Source organism: Scaptodrosophila lebanonensis, unplaced genomic scaffold (assembly GCF_003285725.1).
Source record: "Scaptodrosophila lebanonensis strain 11010-0011.00,11010-0021.00 unplaced genomic scaffold, SlebRS2 tig00000053-arrow-pilon, whole genome shotgun sequence".
NCBI classification, from domain to species: domain Eukaryota; kingdom Metazoa; phylum Arthropoda; class Insecta; order Diptera; family Drosophilidae; genus Scaptodrosophila; species Scaptodrosophila lebanonensis.
In genome coordinates, this window is record NW_022060548.1 from 13,013,660 (window position 1) to 13,041,103 (window position 27,444).

A 27,444-nucleotide genomic window follows, 5' to 3' on the forward strand; every position below is an offset into this window, starting at 1 on the left:
CTAGTGATGAGCAACAAGGTTGAAGTATCGATATAATTTTGACAGCGCAGCTCATCGATTCAGATTTAACGCACTTGCAGCACTGGGTGTATGCGCACAACAGAAGGTCACATTGGCGATTTCCGTCCTCCATCTTTCTGCATTGAGTTTTCACGATGGTGAGTTCGGCTGCGTTCAATTTGACTAAAATATTGTGTTTTGAAAAAGAAAACGCCAAACCGTGAGGTGGAAAACTTGAATGAATTAGTGCTCAATAGATGTGCTATGAAAATTCAAGTGACGAGGATGTTAAAATTTTCCAAAACGAACTGTGCGTTCAACAAATAAACATAGTATGCCCTAACCTCGAAAGAGAGATCCAGCGGCACAGAGCAACGCGCATTTGATCGACAATAATAATCGTAAATTTATATGCAATTCTTTTATTTGACATTTGCAGCCGCCTAAGAAGGACGCAAAGTCGTCGGCCAAGCAGCCGCAAAAAACACAAAAGAAGAAGGAGGGATCCGGCGGCGGCAAGGCCAAGAAGAAGAAGTGGTCTAAGGGAAAAGTCAGGGATAAGTTGAACAACCAGGTGCTGTTCGACAAGGCCACCTATGAGAAATTGTACAAGGAAGTGCCTGCTTATAAACTTATCACTCCCTCCGTGGTGTCTGAGCGTTTGAAAATCCGCGGCTCTTTGGCCAAACGTGCTCTGATTGAGCTGCGTGAAAAGGGTAGGTGTTGGATATGCATTCTGATACTTTATCTAATACTAATTAAAATGTTCGTATGTTTCTTTTAGGTCTGATCAAGCAGGTCGTGCAACATCATTCCCAGGTCATCTATACACGTGCAACAAAGGGTGATGAGGCGTAAATTATTCTGGGGAACGAATGGCGTTACCATAATTTTACAGCTAAATTACTGATTGTATGGAAAGTACTACCACTTTGCGTGTGTAGTAGAATGTTGAATAAACTTGCTTTCTTTTTGATGTAAGGAATATGTGAATTTGTTTTAATCCTCACTTGCATTTTTGGCTGTGTATTCATATGCATGTGTGCATGTGTTGGTGCTTAGCACGCGTAGCCACAGCTGTTACTGTATTGTTGCACAAATAAATATCGATTGCATCGATGTGTCCACCACTAACGGGTTGCGTTTGACGTTTATTTTAATGACAACACAGCAACAGCGGATTAGGTGCTGATTTGGCCGTAAACTGTGAAAAATGAATTAAATACTGCAATAATTAGGAGAAAATACACAACAGTGCCGCGCACAACCGTGTACACAAGCCCAACGGGCTGTTCAGTGACGAAGCAGGGAGCCTCCGTGTTGTGTTGCGTGCGATTAGTTAAAAAAAAAAAGCTGCCGTGCCGCTGCCGCCACGAAGAGTTCTGACGAGCAGCTGGAGCTTCTCAACGGGTATAACGACCAGCTAAGAACAACGATAATACCACGTATGCAAACGCACTGAGCGAAAATACGTAATGAGTTTTGCTTAACGGCCATTTCATGTTTTTTCAGCCTAACCCACATCTAGGTCGAATTTCTGGTGGAATTTATCACCATCAACACCACAATGATACCGCTTACGCATAAGGATCGCAACAGTCTCGGGTATCGAGTAAGGGAGAAGTTGAACAGTTGGAAGCGACTTATATTCTCTGATCGTAATTCGCGGAATTTGTTTCTCTTTTTGCTTCTCAATTTGAGTTTTGCTTTTGTGGAGCTGTTCTACGGGATTTGGACAAATAGCTTGGGCAAGTCATCTTTATATTTAGTCTTTGCACTATCTTATCTTTGATTCTCATCAATTTGACGTTTCTTATCTTTCCGCTATTATCAGGTCTGATCTCGGACTCGTTTCACATGTTTTTTGACTGCACGGGTCTTCTGGCGGGCTTAGCTGCTTCCGTAATTACAAAATGGAAAGCCAACGATAAGTTCTCTTACGGCTATGTGCGTGCCGAGGTTTTGGCTGGCTTTGTCAATAGCCTTTTCTTGCTCTTCATTGCGTTCTTTATCCTGTCTGAAGGCGTAGAGCGTCTGATAGAGCCGCCGGAGGTGAAGCACGAACGTTTATTTGTTGTGTCCGTCCTAGGTCTGCTTGTTAATCTGGTGGGCATCTACGCATTTAATCACGGGGGTCACGGTCACTCACATGGAGGCGGTGGACATGGTCATTCTCATGGAGGCGGTGCCCATGGACATTCGCACAGCCACAGCGATATGAGCAATCACAATCATGAGGCTATTAGCTTGAATAATGGTATGTATTGCGCGCCTCTGTTGCTTTACAGCTAACTAAGTAGAGTTTGTTTCTATTCTAGGTCACGGTCATTCACACGACCATGGACATTCGCATAGTGACATGTCCGGCAGCAATTCACAGATCATGCGAGGAGTCTTCCTACACATTCTTGCCGATACTCTTGGCTCTGTGGGCGTAATTATTTCCGCGGTACTTATGCAAATGTTTGGCTGGATGATAGCGGATCCGATTTGCTCCATTTTTATAGCACTGCTCATTGCGCTGAGCGTGCTAGGTCTGATTAAGGAATCCATCCTGATATTAATGCAACGTCAGCCAACGTCGTTGGATCGCTCGTTGCTGCAGTGCTATCAGAAGGTGACCGGACTGGCTGGTGTCTACGCGGTGCAGGAGCCACATTTCTGGACACTCTGTTCTGACGTTTACATCGGCGCTATCAAACTGGAGGTGTCAAAGAACGTCGACCCCAAGTATGTGGTGACACATACACGCATGATTTTCGAGGCAGTAGGGGTCAAACAAATATATATACAGCTCGACTACGTGTGATCCTAATCCTGATCTGAGGTTATTCGTGGGAATAATATGTATATTTAACAGCATCATGTGTAGTATGATGTTTTTTATATTTACATTTTAGTTTATTAGGATGATTGAGCCGAAAGTTTTGATGCGCTCTAAAGTGTAAACTTGTAATTTGCAATTTTGTTAATTTATTTTTTCTACTTGTTGAAACACCATTCCAATTAAGAAGCAGGAGCAGCAGTTGCTGCCGAATAGAATTACTCTAATATACATAAATATGTAAGCTTAAATTCGTGCATTAACAGGTACATCATTGCATTCACAAGAACAAAAACACAAACTGAAACAAATTTGACTGACTTTTCCATTACACACACGCATACCTTCTTAGATACAAATAGTGAGGCAGAAAGTGCATATGATTACAAGCAAATTATATTTTGCCACTTACAGTTACCGATTGAAGCATCAAAATTATGAACGAAATAAAATATAATTTGTTAATTGCATTTTTTATACACGCACCATAGGTTTTTCTATTTTTTGAACCAACCTATGTATGAGCATCGATGATCATTGCGTTTGATAATAAACATATGTATGTATGTACATATGTATGTATTTGAGGCCATGATAATAGATTTACTGACCTTGCAGATCATTAATTCTTAAAGCCATTGCAAAACTGCAACAAAAATTTATTGAATTATAAAGAAACGGCGTTAAGCCAAAGCTCACTGTAGTGAGTAAGTGGAGGTCGGCAACAAGTACACAGACTGCACACATACATATGCATGCGATTACATACATATGCATGTGCATGACTTTCTTTATAGTTTTTCTAAAAATTTCTATGCAACCTGGCAAATATGAAAATGACAAACATTTAACTACAAATGATATACATATTGTTGTATTGTAAGATATAGCCCCCATATCAATACATTGATAACAACAATAAGGTTAGGTCGAATGCAGCACCTATGTATGTATGTACATACATACAAACAAATGTGTATGATTTGTAAGTAGAACACGTTTGCTGCTTGCAAAAATAGCAAGAATGTAGAGTGGGGCGACAGCATGGGTATAACATTTCGTAGTGACGTCATCGTATCAGCCGGCGTCAGCGAAGTCCATCTAAACCTACGCACCGCGCTCCATCTCGCTGAGTCATTGACACAAACAGTTACTTGCAGACGTTTTCACGGCATACATCCATACATATGTATGTATGTATATAGGGACGTATGTATGTATGTGTTTTTGTCTGCTTAATCAGGCAGCCGGGTGCCCTTGCCCTGCTGAAATGCAACAGAATTGCAATAAATACACTTTTCAGGTAGTTTAGCCTTTTGTGTAAGTGGTTTCCGTTTAATTTGTTTTCTCCTGTTTTCGTCCGTCTGTGTTGGGACATTACAAATGTTCTCCTCTTTTTGAATTTTAAACATACATACATTAAACCAAAAATACAAACAAAAATATTAATTTACGTTGCTTTGTTTAATTACAATAGTTAAGATCTTTTTATTAATTATTTTAGCTACTGCTGGCCCTGTCCCCAGACAGCCATTTTGGCTGTTATTTTGGGCTGGGCGGCTGTCTGCGTGCTCGTCTCTTGGTTCTCTTGGTAGTACAATTTTGTATTCAATAAACAGTTATTTTGATCTTAGACAAACATGAAAATGAATATAAATGTATAAAATTAAAATACGTATAAATTTGGACCATTTTCGCTGAACTTTCTACTTGTTTAAACAAAATTTTGAACTTATTGAAATTGAAACTAAAAATCCGTGAATTATGTGCATGAGTATGTGTCTCTTCTGTTCGTAGCATGTGTGTCTGCGCCGGGGCGTTTCTTGTTGCAGTTTAGGAGGTTGTTATTGTTCTTTGTGTTGTTGCTGCCATTGAACTTGGGGGTTGTTGCATTGCCTGCAGCAATGGGGGCAGTACACACACACGCACACACCACTTTAGCACTTTTCCTCTTCGAGACCGTGTTTGAAGAACATGAGCACTGGAACGCTAGCATTATCGATGTCACGATATTCGCACATAGCTACCATTCCGTCACAGTCCATGGATTCGCCAGTGAAGAACTGCAAGTCCTTGAAGCGGCCCAAAATCTCCTTCATCACCTTGTTCATGTTTGTCTTGAACACATCTACTTGGTCGGGTGCATTTTCCTCCAGCTTGCTCAGCACCTTCTTCATGTAGTCTTTAAGGTAGAGTGTGAAGGACTTTTTGTCGCCGAAAGCGAAGCATTCTTGTAGACGGTGGTTCAGCACGACATCAACGCCTCTCTCGACGTTGGATTCAGTGCCCTCATCAGCCTCCTCGGCAGATGGATTGAAGCCAGCAATTTGGATGTCGCCTTCGGTGCGACTAATGAGTTTGCCGTATACCTCGTAGATAACCTCATCGACCAGCTTCATTTTGTATGTGTCGGCGAACATCTCGTCACCGGTGATGATATCCTTGTAGATTTTCATCTTGTTGGCGTTGGGTTTTCAAATGATGGCGTATAGAAAATTGCAATTAAAACTGCACCAAACCGGGACCTCACGACACGACTTGCCACGCGCTCGACAGCAAAAGAAAGATGGCGAAACTGAAGCAATAGCAGCAGCGATTAGTGGTGAAAAAATCTGTGACAAAGGCAAAACGAGTATGGAACTGCCAACTTAATTGAAAACTTTGTTATCGGAATAATGATTCGTTACTACTGTTTGCGATTGGGTAATTTTCTTGCTTTGACAATAATCTCTTAGGTACATCTCCATTTTATTTGACAGCTGTTTGGCTCTGAAAAATTTGTACGAGAAAAAAAAATGTACGTAACTTTAAATGGCTATAATTTTTGAGATATAATTCAATTGTTCACTTACTGTAACATAGGTATGCACTTTCAAGCACACTTATACGCCCAGCTTTGCGCCAGGGGCTGCAAGTGGCCGCTGCCTCTCGTCAGGTTTCTCTAAAAGTCGTCTCAGTTGGATCCACAGTAAAAGATGAGACCTTCTTTGAGAAGAATGAGCGACTAGGCCGCCAAATGTCGCCACATCTGACTATCTATAAGCCGCAGCTTACCTCTATGCTCTCAATTGCTCATCGAGGCACAGGTTTGGCTTTAGGTGCCACCGTCTGGGCCCTAGGTTTGGGCGCATTGATCGCGTCGCACGACATAAATCATTATATTACAATGATCGAAGGTCTGCAGTTGAGTGGTGCCACACTAACCGCCATCAAGTTCATCATTGCCTATCCGGCGGGCTATCATACTGCTAATGGCATTCGCCATTTGATCTGGGATACAGGAAGTTTTCTCAAAATTAAGGAGGTCTACTCAACCGGTTACATAATGGTCGGTGCCTCGTTCGTGCTCACCGCTATATTGGCGTTGCTTTAAGGGCTACCCTGGCGTGATAGTTGTCGGCAATGTTATCAGTTTCCTTATTAAATTTTAGTACGATTGTCATTGCTTACTTGAGTAAATACACTGAAAATATGTATTTGTAAGTGTTACGCAATGTTCTTGATGCTATCGATATATTTTAGGTCGGGGCTGGCTCTTGCAAATGGAGCTTTAGATCGGTTGCGTGTTTCGGATTGGCTTGCGTTCAAACTAAAATTGATAATAAATAATGTTTAACTATCTACTATGTAGCTACATTTATGCAACAATGGTATGCCGGCCATTTTGCAAACTACAGCCCTAAAGTAGGCTATTAGAAATTTAAAGTTTGAAACTGGTGAGTTATGTAAACAAAGGACGATTCATCTCCTGCTCGTAATCCAAGCTGAGAGTGGATATTTTGAAAACGCTAGTTGACCAAGAACTATAAACCGTTTGATTGCGAATGCGCCAGACAGGCGGTAGTAGTTTGTATAAATAGAGGATCGGGATCGATTGACAAGCAGTTCTATTTACCGAAGTGGTTTTAATTTTCCAAAAACAAAGCAAACTTGTGTTATCATGTCAGTAGCAGTTTAACATTGCTACCAACATTTAACTGCATTTGCTTGCCTGCTTTACGAGTATTGCAGTCGATCGAGAAAGTAGATATGCAAAAATTTAGCACGCACTTTTGCAAAGATGTTTGTTTAGAGACAAATTTGAAAATGTTTTCCAAATCTACTCTAATTTGTATAAATCGAGGATCTGGATCGATTGACAAGTATTTCTATTTGCCGAAATGTTTTTAATTTTTCAAAAACAAAGTAAAGTGTGCCGCCATGTCAGTTCTTAATCGCCTATGGTTACATTTACTTACATCTTTATGTTAGAGCGGATCGCTCGCAAGCATAGGGATTTGTTTGTTAAACGAGCATATAAAAAAAAAAAACAAACCATACGCTCCCGTTTTTTAAAACTACACTACTTTATTGTGAATTTTGGGCTATTTTCCTTTTAAAATCGAATGGTGCTCACAATCGTTCACTGGCAATTATGCAAAACAAACCATCCACGAGCGTAAAATGTATCTAACAACTAATATCACAATTTATTATGTAATTGAAACTGCATGTGGTATATGTATATGGTGATATATAGTGCGTCCCACTTCTATTGTATGTTGCCATGAGTTGTTTTTGTTTCGCTTTGCGTCGAAGGCGTCTCCAGCAGCTCAAAATCGCAAACCAAAGAGAAATGATCCGAAGGATATTGAAAGCAGGGCGTACGATTTTTTCCAATTTGCTCACCAGCCGGAAATTCCAGGCAATTCTTTATCTGCAATCGCAAAAATTGAGCAATTGGCTCACTATTCACGTCTTACTCCTCACCTTTAGCTGCTCGTGGGTATAGAACACATAGTCAATGGTGTGGCACTCCTCTCCGTCCTCACGTATTTTCCACGTTGTATACGGCGGTTCCCGTTTAATAGACTGTGCGACCAACTCGCTGACATCCCCCAAGGCAGCCTGCTGCTCATCATCTTTAATAGCATCTTCGCTATTCAGCTGATCCTGGTCCTGGTCCAGTTTTATGTTCGCATACGCGCTCGATAGTTTCAGGATGTCGCAAGTTAGGATCGTTGCGTAAATCGGCTCAATGGGCTCCGCATTGAAGTCGCCGCACAATAGAACGGGGCTCTCTCCTGCAAATTGCTTGATGAAACGTACCAAGTCGCGTCCTTGCTCGTTGCGTAGCTTGGCCAAGAGGGCGCCGTGGCGGGCTTTTAGGTGTGTTGTGCACACGCAGAACTCACGACCCGTGGCCTTGACCTGCAGACGTGCCGCTATGGCCACCTGATTGCTCTGGACCCGCCAAACCTCCAGTACACGCGTATCGTAGCACTGCAGCTTAAGCTTGTCCCGCTTGTAGAATATGGCACAGCCATCGGGACCATTATTATCTTCTATATAGAGGCAGGGCGAGTCCGGCTTGGGATAAAAGATGCCCTCGTAGTTTTGACAGCCCAGAACGGTTTGCAAAAACTTGAAGTGGTCCACTTCCTGGAAAGGCATCAAAGCAAGCAAACATGCAAAATGTTAAAGCGCAACTGTGCCGGAAACTTCGAATTCGACTTGTGGTTGGGCATAAATACTTGCAGACAAACAACATCCGGCTGATTTTGCAATATCTCCTGCACAATCAAGTACTTGCGATGGTCCCATGTCAGAGCCTCCTCGGGGCAGCGCACAAACCCATCATTATTCTGGCCCAAAGCTGCAAGCAAAAGCAACTGCATGAGCACCTTTGGAGTACTCCTTAGATTAGTTTATTGCTTACTCTGGGACAAAATGTTCCATTGCAGAAGTCGAATGTGCTGTTCTTCCGACTTGATGGGGGCACTGCAAACTGTAATGAGAAATTCGATGGTCAATTAAAATAAAATCTTTTTAAAAATGATGCTCTTTTTGGGTTTTGAGGATATTAGAAAGCTTCAGAAAATGTCACAATTACTTTGATTTACTAAAACTTAATTGCAAAATTGTTTGTCAAGATGTAAAGCTAAAAGTATTTAAATAAATTTAAAATACTTTCAAGTGAAAAGCGAAATAAATGCCTTTTTCTTCTTGTGACAATTAGAGCCTTTACCTCGCGAAACGGCATTCAATTTAAGGCAACGCAGTCCATCGGTGACATCTTCATCGATGAACATTGGTGTTTGGGGCTTCAGGAAGTAGCGCTTCAGCAATGGAGCCTGGTCACCTCCACGCAGCTGTTGCACATGTTGCAGCAAAGCAGCAGTGCTCAGACCTTTGGGCAATTCCAAGCCGTCGTCCTGTGAGTCCACATTGTTGATCTTTGGTGCCGAGTTGAATGAGCCCATTCTGCAAGGCATAGAGAACTCAATAAGTCTGAAGGGAAGTTGCAAAAATATTCAACTGGCAGGTCATGCATGTTGAAACAACTTGCAATAAAAACAACAACACAGATTCTCATTTAACACACAACAACAATGCAACAAATTTTGCAAACTAGCGCCTTTATTGTACTCACAACGCCTTAGGTTTTCTATAGAGGATTTTTCGTAGTATAATGCTGAAAACGAATAGACTATGACTATGTCGTACGCTAGCTGAGAATTTTGCCATTTGTGTTTTGCTGTAAAGAGTATTGTTAATGTAGAATTATCATGTTAGGTGTTTTATTTCAAACAAAGCAACTGGTTCACCACCGACTGTAATAATGAATCAAAAACTCTCAAACTCGAATAATGGAAACCAATAAAACCGCCAAAAATAAAAACTGTAACGAAAAGCTTTACGTTGAGAATCTAATTGTAGGCATCCCCACTTCAATTAGTCGAAAGATTAGCATATGCAGCGATAAAGTCGACTCCCGTTTATGAAAGGCTGTAAAATGCTGATATTTGCGATAATCTTAAGCTGCTGCTAAAAATTAGTATGCTTGTATAGTTTTATGCATATCATAATTGTTACTGATGCCAAACAAATTAGCAAGTTATTTTCTTTGCTTTACAGTGGGGAAGCACGCGCATTGTAAATGTCTTGAATAATAGTCCCTAGGGATTTTTAGAAAGTGCTCGACAGATCTGAAGAGTTCTTCATTGGTCCGGTAAAGTACCGAACCACCCACACAGGCAGTTGAAAGTCGAAGCGCCACCAAAACAAATAACTTCAAATCTCATCTGAGACAACACATGCATGCTTTAAAAAGTCGCTCGGTCAATAGCTTCACAGCTGTTGGGCTGGTTTTGAGCACTGGTCAGTGGAAACCAGTTCTACTTGCTTGGGGCGCAACCAAGCACCACTTCCAAGCTGAGATTGTCGTAGTCAGTGTGGCGACTGTGGCGGCAATCAATCAGCCACCCAGCCAGCCAACCAACTAACCAACCAAACCAACCACGAAACCAGCCAAGCTCTCACCTGGTCAGCATCACCTTTTGGAGATAGGACTTGCGATCGTTCTTACAGGGCGGCTTATTGGCCCGTTTTATATGCAGGGCTTGCTCCATCTTTCGATACAGGATATAACTTTTACTTTCAGACACACGTTTAAGAACTTTCGAGTTTTATTCTGAGCAGGCTTCTGTCTAAAGATGTACGAAGTGCGCTCGAAACCGCCTTTTCCGAAACTGAATGCCAACTGAAATGCGGCGTTTTATTAGAGATTACCAAACACACACACATACACATCACCACACCATTGAAAACCATCGAGCACCACTGAACGCCATTGAAGAGTAAGAGAAGGAGAGAGAGATAGAGAGAGAGAGAGAGGGAAAACGAGTATTTCAGCTTCAGTGTATCTGAAAGATACAGAACGAGATCAATGCTTCGCTTGGTTCTACTCACGTGCTCGCTTTGCCTATAAGACCTATAAGAATGAAAATGAGCACCAAAAACAACGCTATACGAATAGCCACATTAACATCCTCATAAACAACAACCACAAGAACCACAACAACAACGTCGCCAAAAAGTGAAGTTAAAAGCTTATTAAATATGTATTTATGGGTGCTGGCTATCTTTATGCACATACATTTGGACATTGTGCGCTGCAATGCTTTTGTCTTTCACCCGCCGTTGTGTGTGATTTGTTTTGTTGTCTGGCAGCGGCGACACCGAGTGCCAAATGAGATTCTGCGAAAGATTTTGAATATCATAGAATTGTGATGAAAACAAAAGTGACAGCGTCACGAACTTTGACTCGACGTTACAGTTGATCTTGGAATTGTTTTAGACTCTATAAAACGCACGCCAGGGTGAGCAATGCTATGAGAACTCTTACCCAATAACACTCAACTAACGTGTGACTAACTAGAATGACACACAAAGCACATTTTATAATACACTATAAATTACAGTGCCATTGATAAATAATAATCGAATTTGTTGGAATATATTTCTATGAGCTTCACCTATTACTCTGCATTTTATTCATAGGGTATGGGAACTTCGTTCAATCGCAGAAAGTCCTTTCCTTAATCGTATTGCATATGCAAATTGTGCAGACGTTCAGAACAGACACACACTCACACACCCATATTTGCAAGCAACATGCGCATATTCTGCATATATATAGGCATAGATAGAATTCGTATCTTATGGCTACAATTTATACAACAACGCAGTTACATGCGTAATGATGCAGCTGCAACACGCCTACACGCCGACGCACACCTCCACATTCCCTGAGTAGTGTCGTCCCCCGCCCCGCTCCCCCCACTGACATCTGTGAAGATTGTTACCTTGGTATCGGGACCGCCACACGACGCGCAAACGTCTTCGCAGTGACAATTAAACGCGATGTTTTCATTAAGAACTCCATTTTGTTGCGTTTAATTTGTATATAGTTGAACTATACAGATGTTAAGTAAAGGTCTTAAGGACACACTCAAAGTGTAGCACTAGAACTGTGGCACTATATTAACTGCAAATGCTTTATAATAATTGTCAATATCGCAATGTCAAAGAGACGCGGTTCAAGCTGTATTTCCTAGAATGGAAGAATCGTTAATCGAGGCATTAGTACGAGTATATGAGTCTGATTGTTTCAATGCAGATGGGGAGTATCGCAGGTGGAACCATTTGCAATGCGTAAATGTTGACAGGTGTTCCAACACCGAGCACCATTTAATTATTGATTGCCACGTGTCCAGACACACGAGTATGCAACTGATAAGCGGGAACACAAGTTGCGCTTTTGCGTATGACTGCCTATCTGCCTGCCTTGTTGAGCGTTGCTCGGCAACATTGTTGAGCGTGACATAGAACTGAACCAGAACTTTAGCGAACACAGATAGTAGGCCTAACAATCTGCATATGCAATGCAATTAGTCACACCCTTAGTTATAAACCAGATGGAAATAATAAATTACTCAAAGAATAAAGGGAAATCTTATGCAAAGAGTGAGCTAATTTAAGAGATGGGGAACAAACTTGATAGAGGCAGAGCAAATGAATTTGTACACAATAGACTTATTTAAACCCGACTTCAAAATCCGCTTGAAAATATTAGGCCATTTGAAACACAACATGGCTGTTTAGAGCGGGAAAAATAGGGGTACAAAAAGATATGTAAACAATGGTATTATTATACATATACTATGAGTGTCAAAACTAACTCGTTAATTCGAATCACAGAAATCGTAAATGGCAAGGAGTGTTTTGAAAATACTACTTCGTTTTTTGATTCAAAATGCCGCGTATGTTTGTTACAATTTAAAAGCCTTTTAATATACGCTTAAAAGCTGAATTTTAGAATTCAGAAATACAAATTATGCGCTAATCAAAGTTGCCAGTTGTCGATTGATGTTTTGTATCATTTCTGACATTGTTTTCCAAATTCAAGTTAAATTTGTAACCAAGCGCCTGTCTTGTTGTGTACTCGTAGCAGTATAGTAGCCGTATAAGTCAGTTGATTTGTAATTTATGCAGATATTTCACAATTAAAGGCTTTTCAAAAAATACCAGTGGATTTATAATATATTGTAAGCTAACTTTCAATAGCGAATTCAATTTGAATTGCTTCGCATTGATTGGACCAAGTTCATGTGTTGTACTTATCTGTGTAAGAACCACGTTTTGTTTATGTACTCGTATGTATATTGAAGATTTTTTATTTTGATTTTATTATTTTGCTCGCATTGAGCAAGGTTAGTTATGCTTGGGAATGCTTTGTTTGGAGTTGGAGTCCAATGGTAAAAAGAACACTTGACACGATGCCAGCCATGAACTTGATTTATAAGCGATACGCTGCAGGCGCTGCAAACTAAAGCGGGCAACTGGCACACAAGCCACACCAACTGCTGTAGCAACAACACCATCAACAACAAGCAGCAACAAGTTTTGCCACTCACACACATTCACACATTCACTCACTCACTCATTCACTGTTTCATGCAGGCAATGCATGCCCCACACCTTCGGCGCGGCCCTCGTCCTCCTCACCTTACGAGATACAACAACAGATCACGCGGTGGCTCATAGTCAATCGATGGCTGTGGTGCTGGCGGTGGCGGCGGCAGCGTGTCTCCAGCATCAATACTACTCGCCACACCCAGAGCTGGGGGAGCTGCCTCCTCGCTACTGTTTCCCGCCTTCAAATCGCCGTCCATTTTCATTTCCAGTTTGCGTGCGGCCAGACGTTGTTTCATTTGTACGGTGGAGGTCATTGCCGAGGTTTTAGCCAGCGCTTCCGCAATTTCATATTTCTCACGGAAATCCTTGCGCTTTTGTTCGGCCTCCTCTGCGGAGGGTCGATACCCAGCCAAGCTCAATTGGAGGCGACACTCCTCGCTGCACAGCCGCCGACACATCTCATTTATGGCACTGGCGCTCGCAGTGGCCACTAAATGTGCAGGTGCTGCTCCCGTACAGGTTAGACAGGGCGCATAGTTCTTTGAGTTGCCCATCAAAGGTAACTGATGGGTGGGAGAGGGACGATTTGGATCGTGGGGCTGATCATCTTCTGCCATAATGTTAAAGTAGAGTGGTGGCAGGTCGCTATCGGAACTGCCACCATCTCGGGCATGGCTTGATTTATGGTTGACACCGGGCTGGGGTATGTTGAGAAGCAGAGCCGTCACTGGCATTGCCTTGCCCAGAGCAGGCTGCCGCCTATGACCGTAGTGATCCTGAGGCTGCTGCAGGCTTCTGCTCTCCATTGCACTTTCACTTGACACACTTTGTTAACCACTTTTTAGAATTTTTGCTAGTTTTATGCCAACACTTTTGATATATAAATCAGAGGCTACGTGGCGTGCGCGCAATTCGCAATTTGTGGTCTACCAATTCAGTTAATAGCGATGGTAATAATGTATCTTGCGGATGCACTCAAAGGCTACTACTTCTACTACTAGCGGAATCGTCGTCCACTGTGCGTTCAGAACATCAAACAATTAATACACGCGTGCGTTGCCTTTTCCTTATTTATATCTTCGGATGCCGCGCGCGCACAGATCGAGGCAATCAAGTGGCCGGCAGCTCGCTCGTCTCGCTGCTTGCTGCTTGTTGCTTGCCGCTTCGCTCTCGCTAATTGATTGAGCAGCTGTCGTAGTAGCTTGTTACACTAACTACATACATGCTGCAGTTATTGTTGTATTAAAGTAGTTGTTGCTGCTTGTGCTTGTGCTGGTGCTGTTGTAGTTAAGGTAAACAACATTTATCCGTATGTTGTGTTTGGCACGCGACCCCCTGTGGGTTTGTTATACTTTCCAAAATGTCAAAAGCAAATACTCATAATGTCATAACCCATGCCCACAACTAGCCAATTCCTCAGACATTATGTTGCTATGTACTTTCTATAACTAGTATATGCATATATACTCGTATGCTTATATACTTTGTGAGTTCAAATGAATCGAATCGGCTTACACGTCATGGCTGTACCATGTGCGTCTAATGGTGTTTAAGCCAAATAATCAAATAGTACCTAATGGGATTTTAATAATCAACACTCAAAGGTCTGTACGTTAGCTAATTTCTGTCAACTGTGCATGACCAGAGATTATTATCAGTTTAAAGCTCGAAGCTTTATACATGCTATTTTTTATTTATGACCACCTCCAGTCTGGATTTTCAATCAACGCCCCAATGTTTCTTCCTTCACATCACCTCTCTCCTAAATTGCATTGAGTTTTCACCTCCAAATGAAAATTGTATCCAATAAATTTTCAATGGTGTTTAAGATAAATAATTAAATCGTATTAAATGGGATTTTAATAATTAACACATGCCTTTAAGGTCTGCACATTAGCTAATTTTTGTCATCGAAATGATATATAAATAATTATTTATGGCCACCTCCATTCTGCATTTGCAACCAACACCCCAACGTTAATTTCCTCACATCGCCTCTACCCCCCATATAGCATTCATTTTTCACCTCCAAATGCAAATTGCATCCAATAAATTTTCAATTAATTTGTGCATATAATGCATGTGTCACGATTAGCATATATTCAAGTACAAATTAATTTCATTTAATTTCATTTGGCCAATAGTTCCGCAAACCATTTCAAAACAAAGCAATGAATGCGTATATTCAGGGCCCGCCTAAAAGTAGGCAAGTTTTTTATTTAATGGGGGCCACAATAAAACGATAATACAAGTATTATATGTATGTATGTACATACACTAAATAATTTGAACAATTTTTGACTGCTGCTGTGTTTACTTTACTGACTGATAAGGCAGATGGTGTAAATAAAAAAAACTATAAACTGTCTATACACATAATTGTACGTACATACCCCAAGGTCACCAAGCCAGCCCTGTAATCTACGTAAGTACACGACTTCCTATTGTGCACTACAGTGAAAAATCTTTGTTTTGTCTTTGTTTTGGCAATATACTGCGGAAAATGTAGCCAAATAAATACGAACAGCGACGACGGTCAATGAGTTTTATTTATACATGTGCTGTATATATGGCCAACATATGCATATACGCCGTTGAACAGCGTCAACATGTTGAGAACGTTCTCGCGAACTTGGCGATTATGACAGAAATTCGGAAGTAAGAGTATGAGAATTTTGAGTGCAAGGCCAGTAAAGCAGACAGACATGTAGGTGGGATGCCACATCAGGGCACCGACTTGCCACCTGTTCCCGCCTAAGGCAGGTCATTGAGTTTAAGCTAGTCTAGCCTTCATGCAGCTGGCTGGCTAATGATAACGACTTATCAAGAATCGACTGGGCGCCGTTTCAAGCACAAAAAAAGAAAAAACGAAACAAATAAAACGAGCGCTTCGATTTGCTGTGCGCTTTGATCTGCTTTGTTTTTGCCAGTGTACTGAGGGGGACGTGCCGGTTACCAGACGATTTCGTTATACATCGCATTGATGTGGGCATACCATATCTCGACTTGAAATAACTGGTTCTGTTCGGGCTCAAGCTGATTTCGCCGCTGATGCAAAGGAATAGCTACACATGTTCCACAATTAACTCAGCATTGCAAGTGGTTCGGGGCACACGATGATTTAATGACATTATTGGGGGCATGATGGTAGTCAGAACTCACCATTTTTAAGCCTGCACCACTCCAAAGCACATTACTTAAGTGTTAGAAGCCCTGGTGGGATCACTGAAGACCAGTTACAGTCACAGCTAATTAAATTTTCTTGTTACACTTGTGGCATTATTTTGGCGGAACCCAAGCGATTTAAACGCGTTGCTAAACCGCAAAGAACTAAACGCGACCGTGTATGCTTTGCGACATTTATAGGAAGGCAACGAGCAGCTGGCTGCGATGGCAACAACTATCGCGTTCCTCTCCGTATATTGTATTGCTGATAAGGATAATGAGAGTGTGTAATAAATGCTGCCGTAGACAATGGGTCAGACTGTGAGGTTGTGTGTGTAGGTGTGTGTATGTATGCCATTGCACAATCACTGATTTACAATGAGAGAGCAATGGTCGTTCCTTTCCCATCGCTCTCGCTCTCTCACGTTGTCGTTGATCTAATCAAAACTAAGTTCAATGGCTCGCGCGCTTATCCTCAGGGTTTATGGAGGCACTCCAATTATTTCTTAAGCACTAATGTCAACTGCTTTAAAACCCTCTTTTAGGACTAAGCAGTGTCGCACAATGTTTTCGAATATTGGTCAATTGCAAGTACTTAAGCACACCACATGAATTTAGGAAATAAGAATTGAATGTTAGTACATAAGGCTTCATTTTTGATGAATACAATTCAGTTCAATTTTTGAATTTAATTAATGAAGTGGCGTTTGCTTTTTGATTCCCCATCAGGTTAATCAAACAAAAAGAAAACCGCCAAGACGAACCTCTCTAAATAAGAAACTTTTCAAAAAAAAATAATTGAAATTGCCAACCCACCAATATAGACTGCCTTTCCTATCGCCTTCAATAAATACGTTGCGTTGCCAAAAATTCGATTTTGTGGCTTGAGAGCTCTCTCTTTTGTTGAGAAATCTACAACTATATGATTTTGCGGACGTCATTAGCATACACGTATAAGTATTTATCATGCGGTGTGACTAAGAATCGTTTTGTACGTATAATGTTACGTCCAGTTACTTCACGCTTCAAGCCCAATTTGTAAAGAAGCTGATAAGGAGCCACAGAGTCACATTCTTGTGGTCTGGCCCAGGTCTGGGGGCTATCGCTATCTTATCATGGCGCACACGCGATCTAGCCATTTTCCAATGGCTGTTGGTGGTCATGCAGGCGTGGAAGTTGGCGAAATTTTGTGCTCACCTTTGGACAAATCGAAAATTATCGCTGGTATATTATGTATATATATTGCCTTCGGGCGGTCCATAGTTGCGATAAGGATAGCCATAGCCTAAATTGCCACAAGAGGAGGAGTGTGATGCATAATTCAGATTTTACTGCCCTCGGGTAAATTAAATTGGTTTAAATTAGTTTTAAGCGGCTGCATTTGCGTTTTAAATATAACATATTGGCGGATTGCTGGAATATTTTCCATCGAGGGGGGCTGCTGGTAGCCCGAGCTATTGGCCCACTGACTAGTGCGTGCAATTCTATAGATAAGATATTGTTCGGTAGCTTATCAACGACCTTGTTTAAGTGCTCGCGTAAAGGGCACCGTGCCAATGCATTATAAAAAGAGGATGTGGGCAAATTAGCATTTCTATCTATAATATGTTATATATTCCAAATGATTGCTTATGGCTATTGGGTTTGTTTACTTCGGAGTTGTCTTATCAATTTGGGCGGCAAATCCTAATCGGCACACCATAAGCGTGCCGCATAAATAGCCCCACAATATATGCAAGAACAAATACTTTTAAATATACATAGTTGGAATTTGTACAGAGTGTGCTTATCAACGTATGCTAGTATGAGTACGTTCTGTAAATGAAAGCTTTTTGACGTTTGTCAACGCTTCAATATGTATGTATGTACGTATGAGCTGAAAAGGTTTGGAAATAAAAATATTGTCACATAAGATGAGGCAATTGCCTGGAGATTGCATTGACAGCTGAAGTCAATAAGTAAGAATAGGAGAAGGGCGAAGGATCGAAGGCAACTTAAGCTTCAACTTTTTCAGATGTAGTACATCTGTTTGCTTTATCGTTTAGTATTGTAGCCTGGAAATATTACGGACCATCGAATAAGTAGCCTGTACAGATGCAATTACTTTAAACGCTCAACAGCAGTCTCGCCCTCTTTCATCGTACACAAAGGCACAAGCATTGAGCATTGTTGAAGTAATCAAAAAGCCATTTTGTTGCCACTTCTGTAAATTACATTTGCATACATAAAATAAATTATAAGCGAGCAGTGCGGTGCCTGTTTCCAACCGACCTCAAACCCAAACAAAAACTGCCATGACACTGAATAACGACGCACACAGAAACAGAAAGCGAACTCGCCTCTTTCTCGAACTTGCCTCCTTCTCTCCTTCTTTTCCTCTCTCACTCCTTCTTTCGCTCTCCCAACCACCCGCCAACCCCGAGCGGTACCCCAACAACAAATACAAAGATAAAGACGCATGAATTATCATTTCGAAAATATTGTCGTCACAATGTCCAAACTATAGGCAAGCAATCAACGAAACTAAAAATTATACGAATGAAACGAAAACTTAAATACAAAACTTAATAAATGCAACAATATAAAAAAAGAAAAAAAAAACACAATTTTGCCCGTCGCCGCTTTGTGTGTGTGGGTGTGGGGGTATGTGTGTGTCGTATTGTTTGTTGTTTTATCAATAAGCGCGCTGGACTGGGGGTCGGAAAAAAGGCGCGGCCTATGACACCACTACATCACACACTGTGCATTAGATAATTAGATTTCGCGTAGTACTTACAAAAATTTCTTTAAAAATTTGTAGAATGCAACCACAAAATACACAAAGGTAGAAATTAAATGCATTTTTATTAAAGCACAAACAAAATTGCGGAATCTATGTTTCCAAAATAATATTTAAAAACTTAGAGTCCACTTCGCAACAAACTTTATTTACTTAAATAAACAGTATATTTTTATTTTGCACGAAACGGCTAAAAATTAATGCACTTTACTAAAATTTCACTATCAATGTCATTTCTACGTTGAACACGTTTTTCACACTAAGCACACATACGTACGTGTATTAAGAAAAAAGAGGAGACAACGCTCTGTGACGTATACAAGCAAGTGTGTGTGTGTGAATGGCGCCACGCATGGCAGCATTGCTAAAGAGAAAGAGCGCCAATCGTTAGTGAGAGTCAGCGCCAAGAGTACGTGAAAGCTAAATAGCTAACAAGCATAAAGTGAGTAGCAGTTACACACAAGCTGCTTTTTTGCAGTTATAATGCGCTACACTTAAATAGAAAATAATTAACACGTTTACACAAAGGTTGTAGTTTTTCAATTTGAAAACTGAAGAATATTCTTATTTCATAAAATTTGTATTTTTGAACATATTTAACAATTTATATATCGTTGTCGTTGGATCTATGACATACTATTGCATTTATGCATATATAAAAAAACATGCTTTTAATAATAATTATTCATTTTAACATATTGTAAAAAATGCTAATCTTTTCCAATTTATAAAAAATGGTCCACAACACTTTGAAGCTTATTGGTAAAAATCCATGAACCCATTAGTGCAGCGTGTACAGCCACTTGTTGTGAGCGAGAGGCAAAAAACATTTGTGTGGGCGTACAAAAGAGAAAGTAAATTGCCTTAAGAGTGTACATAATATAAGCTCAATTAAATACGTAAAGAGAATTTTGGTCTATGAATAAGCATATAAGCTCCTATAAGCTCTATCAGCTGTTTGGTAAACTTTAAAGCATGCGGCAGTGGTTGAACTTTTATAAAAGTTTTTGGTTAAAGCTTACAAGATATTTGACTACAAGCTGTATTGTTAGAGCTTATCAACTATTAGTTCCATGTATCTCTGCATCCCTATAACTATTTACTTAAAAAATATTATGCCCTTGCATTTACGAGTTGGATGGCATGTACTCAAAGGCTGGTCCAATGCGTATGGCTAAATTAATAGGTTGATTTAAATGCTCTTCGAGAGCCCTGAAACCAGTAGAGTAAAGTCAATACATTTTTAAGAACAACATTTTTCTTATCTGCGCACTCACCGTTTATCTGCCTCACTTTGATGTTGCTGATAGCCCTTGCGTTTGGCTGATTTATTCAATCGTAGGGAACGGCGCAGCTCTTTGGGAAGCGGCCTATTTGTTTCTCGGCGCAAAAGATCAGTCAGCTTTTGATATTTTGAATAGATGGTTTGCCAGGCCAAGCGGATGAATTGCCTGGACGCTCTTGTGGAATGCGGTGTCTGGCGCTCGCCCTGGCGCAGATCATTTGTGGAAATGGCCAAAGACATGTTGAGTTGGCCGAACAAAGGCAACGACTAATAGCCGAGGGCAGCACAATAAAAAATACTTGAATTTTCAAAGCTGATTAGATTTCACAATAGCAATAACGTAGTATTGCACGACACATATTGTCGTCACGATTTTGTATAAGGTGGTTAACGGGACGTATACGCAATCACTAAACCATTTACGATGATACGTAAATACCTATTACATAAGTGAAATTAATGCTGCATTCAGCTTTAAAATGATGCGATACAAGCATAACAGCATCGATGCCGAGACCTCCGGCAATTTGCGTTGACAATGCCAGTGAAATGGCAATTTTGCAGTAATTTCTGCCAAAGCTACATCAAATTAACTTCGCTACACACATAGATAAATATATATGTATGTATGTATGTACACTAGTATATGGCTGTGGGACGAAAACATGGTACAATGCAAGGACGGCAGACAGCAGACAAGCCAATCTAATGATATTACAATTGACTCGAAATTTAAAAATTTTGCAAACTACATTGTTGCAGCAGCAACAAGCCACGATGTCAACAGCATCGAGGACGATGGTAAAAACAAAACATCAGCAACGAGCCAGCCACTCTTTCGAAATATTCAATATTTTTCGTAAATGCTACGAAAAGATTGCCCGGAGCTTTTGCCGGCCGTCTGTCTATTCGTCCGTCCATCTGTCCGCCTGTTTACTCGTTTGCCGTTCTGGCCGAAAAACCCAAAACCTAAATGTGCCGCATTTGCTGAAGTTATGAATTTTTCGCATAGAACATTTTCAATAACATGTCGAGTCTCTCTAGCAGAGCCCATTGCCAAAATCACTCCATGTATATGTATGGGTATGGTGTATGGATGTAAGTGTGTGTTTGGTTAAAGGATATGCCCAATGACAACATGTCCTGCAACAAAATACAAATAGCAATACAGGCGGGATGGCCTGCCTGCCTGCCTGTCTGCCTGTCTGCCGCCTGCGCATGTGACCAACACCTAGGGACAATGTGTCGTTGCCGTCGTTGTGTCGTTTTCACAACAGGAGTGGTGGCCGGAGCAGGAACAGGCTACACAAAATTGCATGTGGTTGCACGCAGTTTGCGTGCGTGTGGGTGCAGTGGGGGTTGTGGTGCTGGTGTTGGTGGTGCAGGGTATTGGGAGCTGGTGCTGCTTATGTTGCTTCTTTGTTATATCAAAAATTCGTTTATTGCCGTATTGTCGACTCTGGGTTGTGATTTTGCCTTCAAAACATTTTTGGCCATTTTTATTTTGGCCGGTACGCCCCAGTTGACCGCTACCGAATGCTCTAAATTTGCTCTGACTATGAGAATCGATGAGAACGATTTAGAGAAATTTTAATTTTTTCACGTAGACGTGGAAAAATGTAGGTTTAATCAAATTGTTTGGAAACTTTAAATTGTTTATTGAATTTGATCTTTTGCATTTTTTTCATATCCTGCAAACATGCAAATATCCAGCGAATAACACATGCAATATTATATTTGATCTGATTTTTTTTAGCATAGTTCTTTTTTGCCGGCGACTGAGAACGGCTGAGAAGGGACTTTGGACAACCCTGAATGCAGAAACCTGAACAAAAATGTGAAGCATTGAAAAATCATTGGCTATTCAAGTTGGTATCCATGCCAACTCAGTTCAAACTTGCATTGTCCTTGTTGAAAATCTTTGGCTTCCAGGTACATTTATTGATAAAAAGCAGATGATAGCAGGTGGAGGAGTCGAAACAGAGGCAGCCAGCAACTGTCAGGCTAGCTACGTATACGACTTTTGCCAAAACATGCGCACAAACACATATACTTATACACAGACTTACAGAGATATTCCGGTTCTATTGTAAGCCGTAGAGAGATGCAGTTTTAAATTCTATTTAAATGCCAAATAACAGCCACACACATACACAGGTATATTACAATATCCTGTGGAATATACCAGACACAACTATGTCCATCGACTGCCAGTGGTAGTGGTCAGTGTGCAGATGCTTTGATACTAAATTAAAGTGCAATAAAAGTAAATGGCTTCATCAGTTATTTCTTTTCTAAAGTCATGCGTGTACGTGTACGTGTACGGTTGTGTGAGTGAGGCGACAACTCTGTCAGAGGCTCTCAATCTATTTATCTGACCCAATACAGGCTGCTTGCATTTCATTAAACTTTCAACAAAACTTTCAATAACTTTGATTGCATGGCTCTGGCGTTTTAGGTCTCGGCATAAGTTAATTGCCATTTAAAATTTTATTATTTGAACGTCTAGAAAAATTTGAGTAATTTTAATTGATTTTTGGCCGTTGCCATTAGTTCTTTGTAACATTTAAAGTAAATTGTTCATAAAATGAAACAATGCTAATCAATGTAATTTCGGAGGAATGTTGAATGTTTTTGAAATCAGTTGTAAACTGTGGCTTTTCCTATGCCATAAACTCGTATATATGTATGTATATTCTTAAATTATGAAGTCTACGTGGCTTTCTTCCGTATACCACAAACTTCTATTTCCGTTGTGTAACGAACATGAAAACTTTGAAATGAATTGTTGCACAAATCACAACTTTAAGCCGCAGAAATTGCAGCGAAGGGTTGTTGTAGTAGTAGTTGTTGTTGTTTCTGGTGCTGCTGTTGGCCTCATTGACAGCCTAAAGCCAGTAAGGACATTACTAGGACAACAGCATGCAGCCAGTGGCGACGACGTCGTTGTCGGCGGCGTTATGTAAGAAAACGAGTAATAGAGAATAAGAACAAAAAAAGTTCAAGGATTCGTTGCACGTTCGCATCTTTAACGCCATATGTTGACTTTTGCTACATTTTCGTGCACACGCACACTCTGAGGCACAAACACAGGCAGACATGAGGAGAGGCACAGGCACCGGCACAGGCCCGGGACCAGGCCTAGGCACATGCAAACACCAACACTTGCACATATCCTTTATCTTATTTGCGCTATTTTATGCCTGCCGGCAGAAACAACAAAAGCAACAAAAGCAACAAAAACAACAACAATAACGACAACGATGCTGGCCTACTCTTCTTTTTTGTTACCACTGTTGTGGGTTTTTTTTTTCGCCAATAGATTGCGCGCCACACTTTGGCATTTTATAACATAAACTTTCATTTATTTTCGCTCCTCTTTTGCAAAACTTTTTTTGTCGCCTGTGTTGTTAGTGCTTGTAATGCCTCCATGTACGTGTGTGTTGGAGCATATGTGTGTGTGTGTGTGAGTGCGTTTGTGTGGTTGGCACATGTGCGAGGACCACAACTACATAAACATATGTATATATGTACATACATATAGCTGCAGAAAGGCTGATGTCTTGACATCTGTCTACCAAACCGAAGGAGCAACAACGGCGTCACCAGCAGTCGCCTCAGAGCCCAACGACCAAAGCGGTCGAGTGAGCATTTGAAAATCGTCCAAAATGTAGATTTGCATGCACATCAGCATTAGGCATACATTTATCTTGACTGGGCTGCGGTCGCGCTGCCTTTTCGGGCGGGGAGATAAAGAGCCAGTGGGGGCACATTTCAGTGTTGGCAGTTGTTGCCCAAAATGGCAGCTAAGCATCATTGCACCACAGATATACGCTTTTGTATATGTGGGGCGAGTGTGTGGGCGTGTGTTACATACTTTTCGAAAATATGCATGCAAGTGTTGATTTTGTTGCAGCTAAAATGCTGGTTCCCAGATAATACAGTTAGTAGTCCACAGACTTCCACAGCCGAGATGCTGATAAACTGCTCTATTCTGTAAGTACACTGTTGAAAATGAAGTTTTCATACTCAAACAAGTTGCTTAAGTTGGTTGCACCAAAAATTTTAATAAATACTGGCCTTTTTCTACATCATCTCTCAATTCGGACAAAATAATATTGAAATTTAAAACAAGCGATGGAAAGTGGTCTTCATTAGCTGAAGTTTATAGTTATTGACACAACGAATTGATACAATACATATTCATAATATCCGAATGGCAATATTATTTTACTCTCAAATCTATTAATTTGGTCTAATAAATTGTTTTCATTTCAATTATATTGGTGTTATGAAATATGCTGGCCTACTCCTCTTTTGGTCAACATAGTAAAAAATGAAAAATATCAGTGTCAAAAGTATTAAATGGTCAATTTATTTGTAAGTTTTTATCTCTTTCCAACTGTTGACAATGTCCTAATATCGAATTGTATAATGCCTATCAATTTCAAATTAGTTGTTATTTTAAATAAATTCATTTTTCATTTGACATTAATTTAAAGCGTCTTAAATTTCTTCTTCTGCAATGTAAGACTTGCTTTAGGCAAAGGCAAAACAAACGTTGGAATGCCGAAAGCCTAGCTAACAATTAGAATAATCTCTCCTCATGGGCCACCATTTATACAAACCCCGCAGCTAGAAATGTCAGCCCCAAACAGCTCGCGAAACTTATGGCGAACAACAGATCGACATACTTATCGACCATTTGGCTTAAATATTTTATGCAAATTTTCAATGTAATAAAAATTTTTCGTGCCTACAAATACATAACACACACACACACACATACACAGTCGCGCACATATGGACAAATGCAAATAAAAATTGATGCCAATGCCGTTTGTCTTTCAATACATTTTTCTTGTCCTTCTTTTTTTTTGGCACACGCTTTGGCATCAGTGGAAGCGAGTCAGAGTGAGTGTGTGTGTGTGTGTATTTGCAATGATTTTCAATATGTCGCAACTCTCGGCCCCCAACTTGTGCTATCTGTGTTGTCAAACACCCGCGTGCCCTCGGTCTGTCCGCTCGCCACTCCCCTGCCCAGCAGCTGCCTGAAACAAATGCCGAGTTAATGCTTTGGCATACGTCGCCATTGATGTCGTTGCCGATGTCGTCGACAATGAATGCCGCATGGACATGACCTCAATTGCAATTGTATCTGCATGTGAGTGTGTGCATGCATGTATGAATGTGTGTGCGTGTGTGTGTGTGCGAGAGTATGTGCTCGGGTGTAAGGGATATAGATATTGGTTTGATCGACATCAATACGTATGGGCTGTAATATGTGTTAAGCGCCCCTATAGCTAGAGTCCGAAAGCAACCCCTAAAGAGCGAACACATTGCGTTCGCTGTCATCTTCTAGGCGGAAAAGTGCGGCATTATGGCCTCATCTGACAAGTGCACGTCCAACTGGCAAATAAAAAGACAGCGAATATCAATACGTTGCCCACTTTGCTGAGTGGTGCTTTATCGCCATTTTGTTTAACATATCCGTATATGCGTATGCTTAAGTGTATGTGTATGTTATGTGGCTTTTCCCTTTTTATTAATGTTTCTCGTACGAACTGAGGTGTTAAAAACTGAGCTTCAAATGCGACACACGAAATTGTCCGACTGACCGCAGGCATCATTGTGGCATGCGTCTCCTTTATGTTTATGACGTACTTAACTTAAATATTTAATTTAAATGCGATTGTATATCTCGCACCACACCAACCGCCATTACACACCGTTACATACACATGCACACTATTGTGGTTGGTGCTACACATGTCTGAGGTGTACATTTTAAGGTTTATACCTACATGCGCAAGTATTTACATACTCGTATGTATACCTATGCAGGTATATAGTATGTGCCATTAGATTGCTGTTTAGCATATAGTATAGTTGACAACATATGTCAGCGCCTTTGACATACATATGTATATGTACTATACCAGAGCCAATAGGTCTTTGACGACAATCTAAAATTTAAAGTATTGCTAAAATGCCTTCGCAGCGATTTAGTTAGCATTTAATTATCTGGTGAGCATATAAAACACAAGAAGTCATACTTCTACAATCGTGTCTTGTTTGAAACACAGGAGTCTCAAACTATTGTTTTCATTTCTAACGAAACAATGAGGATTGTAAACAGACATTTATAGCTGGTATTTAATGTAGTTAATCAAAAGAGGGATATATATTTTCATCTAACGAAGAACGCGAGAGGTTACAATTTAAATTCGGCATACCCGGGCTTGCATAAAATTTAAATAAATTCACGGATTTTATCTAATGCAGCCAAAATCAATGATTGTGTAGCTATTTTTAAAGTGAGTGCGATGAAATCTTTTTAAGTCATTCGGTACAATTTGGGGGGAAATGTTGTGTCTATGCATTTTAATGTTTTTAAGAGTCAGCTGAATTTTTGATTTAAATTTACAATTCTTCATTTTACGCGTATCACTCATATACGTATATATAGTATATACTTGTATATGGTATATTCGTATGTATATGTGTAGGTAGATGTTTTCGAATTGGCATTCTCCTGAGAGCACCCCCTACATTTTCTGTACTATATTTTCCGCCCGTGTATGTGTGTGAGTGTGTGTGTGTGTGTATAAATATGTGTAATTCGCCCTTGTCTATGCCACGTGTTCGCATTATTTATTGTGCTCGGCACATTGTTTACCTCTCTTTTTATTTAGCATATTTTCAATCAACAGTGTATCAATAAATAATCTAAGCTGTTAGCTATTGGCAGACGACCTTCCGCCCTAACTCCGTGGGGGACACGTGTCAGGCGAGTCCTAAAACCAGTGAGGCAGTGCGGCAGTTAATGAGCCCGTTGGCCATAATACTGAGCTACCTGTATGAACACAGTCTTAAAAAAAGCAACAACGTAGCTTTGAGTGTCTCGTAAAAATTTCAATTATCCTAAATGATTAACTTTGTTTATTACAAACGACTATGCGCATATTTACGGGCAGTGCGTTCGGGTGGGGTGCAGGGGTCGGACGCGACCCGCATCTTGGCACACCATTTATCAGTTTATGACTTGATTCTATTATTTATTGGCACTCCAATAACCGAGATCTGAGTATGGGAAGCGAACACTTTGCCTTCCTCACGGCCTCCGATGCGTCGCTATTTCAATTATAATTA

General features: G+C 40.6%; 6 protein-coding genes across 10 annotated transcripts; 3 read left to right on the plus strand and 3 right to left on the minus strand.

The window, feature by feature from the left end:
- The first annotated feature begins 140 nt into the window (after positions 1–140).
- On the plus strand, positions 141–985 carry LOC115623769 (40S ribosomal protein S25). Its single transcript, XM_030518304.1, has 3 exons — positions 141–158; positions 440–716; positions 785–985. Exons 1-3 carry the CDS (start codon positions 156–158, stop codon positions 856–858), a joined length of 354 nt encoding a protein of 117 aa, XP_030374164.1. The 5' UTR covers positions 141–155; the 3' UTR covers positions 859–985.
- Positions 986–1,174: 189 nt separating this feature from the next.
- Positions 1,175–3,294, plus strand: LOC115623722 (zinc transporter 7). The gene is made up of 4 exons (XM_030518204.1): positions 1,175–1,445; positions 1,513–1,748; positions 1,835–2,257; positions 2,319–3,294. Exons 2-4 carry the CDS (start codon positions 1,568–1,570, stop codon positions 2,807–2,809), a joined length of 1,095 nt encoding a protein of 364 aa, XP_030374064.1. The 5' UTR covers positions 1,175–1,445; positions 1,513–1,567; the 3' UTR covers positions 2,810–3,294.
- A 975-nt stretch (positions 3,295–4,269) lies between these two features.
- On the minus strand, positions 4,270–5,383 carry LOC115624424 (translationally-controlled tumor protein homolog). Its single transcript, XM_030519163.1, has one exon. It carries the CDS (start codon positions 5,278–5,280, stop codon positions 4,762–4,764), a length of 519 nt encoding a protein of 172 aa, XP_030375023.1. The 5' UTR covers positions 5,281–5,383; the 3' UTR covers positions 4,270–4,761.
- Positions 5,384–5,539: 156 nt separating this feature from the next.
- Positions 5,540–6,307, plus strand: LOC115623972 (succinate dehydrogenase cytochrome b560 subunit, mitochondrial). The gene is made up of 2 exons (XM_030518541.1): positions 5,540–5,621; positions 5,687–6,307. Coding segments are annotated over exons 1-2 (513 nt in total). The 5' UTR covers positions 5,540–5,619; the 3' UTR covers positions 6,198–6,307.
- An 839-nt stretch (positions 6,308–7,146) lies between these two features.
- On the minus strand, positions 7,147–19,178 carry LOC115623373 (nocturnin). 5 transcript variants are annotated; one of them, XM_030517665.1, is made up of 8 exons: positions 16,226–16,373; positions 11,452–11,699; positions 9,237–9,341; positions 8,832–9,067; positions 8,523–8,591; positions 8,338–8,459; positions 7,574–8,245; positions 7,152–7,520 (listed from the first exon to the last, which is right to left on the minus strand). In XM_030517665.1, exons 2-8 carry the CDS (start codon positions 11,529–11,531, stop codon positions 7,356–7,358), a joined length of 1,449 nt encoding a protein of 482 aa, XP_030373525.1. In that variant the 5' UTR covers positions 11,532–11,699; positions 16,226–16,373; the 3' UTR covers positions 7,152–7,355. The 5 variants fall into 5 exon arrangements, with proteins under 5 accessions (XP_030373524.1, XP_030373525.1, XP_030373527.1 ...); XM_030517667.1 differs by lacking the exon at positions 9,237–9,341; XM_030517664.1 differs by lacking the exons at positions 9,237–9,341; positions 11,452–11,699; positions 16,226–16,373 and adding an exon at positions 13,154–13,899 and having other exon boundaries at positions 7,147–7,520.
- An 811-nt stretch (positions 19,179–19,989) lies between these two features.
- Positions 19,990–20,532, minus strand: LOC115623982. The gene is made up of 2 exons (XM_030518553.1): positions 20,285–20,532; positions 19,990–20,219 (listed from the first exon to the last, which is right to left on the minus strand). Exons 1-2 carry the CDS (start codon positions 20,530–20,532, stop codon positions 20,135–20,137), a joined length of 333 nt encoding a protein of 110 aa, XP_030374413.1. The 3' UTR covers positions 19,990–20,134.
- Positions 20,533–27,444: the final 6,912 nt, after the last annotated feature.

Bases quoted from the DNA above. Each gene is read 5' to 3' on its own strand.
- LOC115623769 (XM_030518304.1), top strand. The intron at 717-784 runs GTAGGTGTTGGA...TGTTTCTTTTAG, and splicing joins GATTGAGCTGCGTGAAAAGG to GTCTGATCAAGCAGGTCGTG.
- LOC115623722 (XM_030518204.1), top strand. From the start codon at position 1,568: ATGATACCGCTTACGCATAAGGATCGCAACAGTCTCGGGTATCGAGTA. The intron at 1,749-1,834 runs GCAAGTCATCTT...CGCTATTATCAG, and splicing joins GATTTGGACAAATAGCTTGG to GTCTGATCTCGGACTCGTTT. The intron at 2,258-2,318 runs GTATGTATTGCG...TTTCTATTCTAG, and splicing joins GGCTATTAGCTTGAATAATG to GTCACGGTCATTCACACGAC.
- LOC115624424 (XM_030519163.1), bottom strand. From the start codon at position 5,280: ATGAAAATCTACAAGGATATCATCACCGGTGACGAGATGTTCGCCGAC.
- LOC115623373 (XM_030517664.1), bottom strand. From the start codon at position 13,869: ATGGAGAGCAGAAGCCTGCAGCAGCCTCAGGATCACTACGGTCATAGG. The intron at 8,592-8,831 runs GTAAAGGCTCTA...TTCTCATTACAG, and splicing joins ATTGAATGCCGTTTCGCGAG to TTTGCAGTGCCCCCATCAAG. The intron at 8,246-8,337 runs GTATTTATGCCC...ATGCCTTTCCAG, and splicing joins CGGATGTTGTTTGTCTGCAA to GAAGTGGACCACTTCAAGTT.
- LOC115623982 (XM_030518553.1), bottom strand. From the start codon at position 20,532: ATGTCTTTGGCCATTTCCACAAATGATCTGCGCCAGGGCGAGCGCCAG. The intron at 20,220-20,284 runs GTGAGTGCGCAG...TACTGGTTTCAG, and splicing joins CAAAGTGAGGCAGATAAACG to GGCTCTCGAAGAGCATTTAA.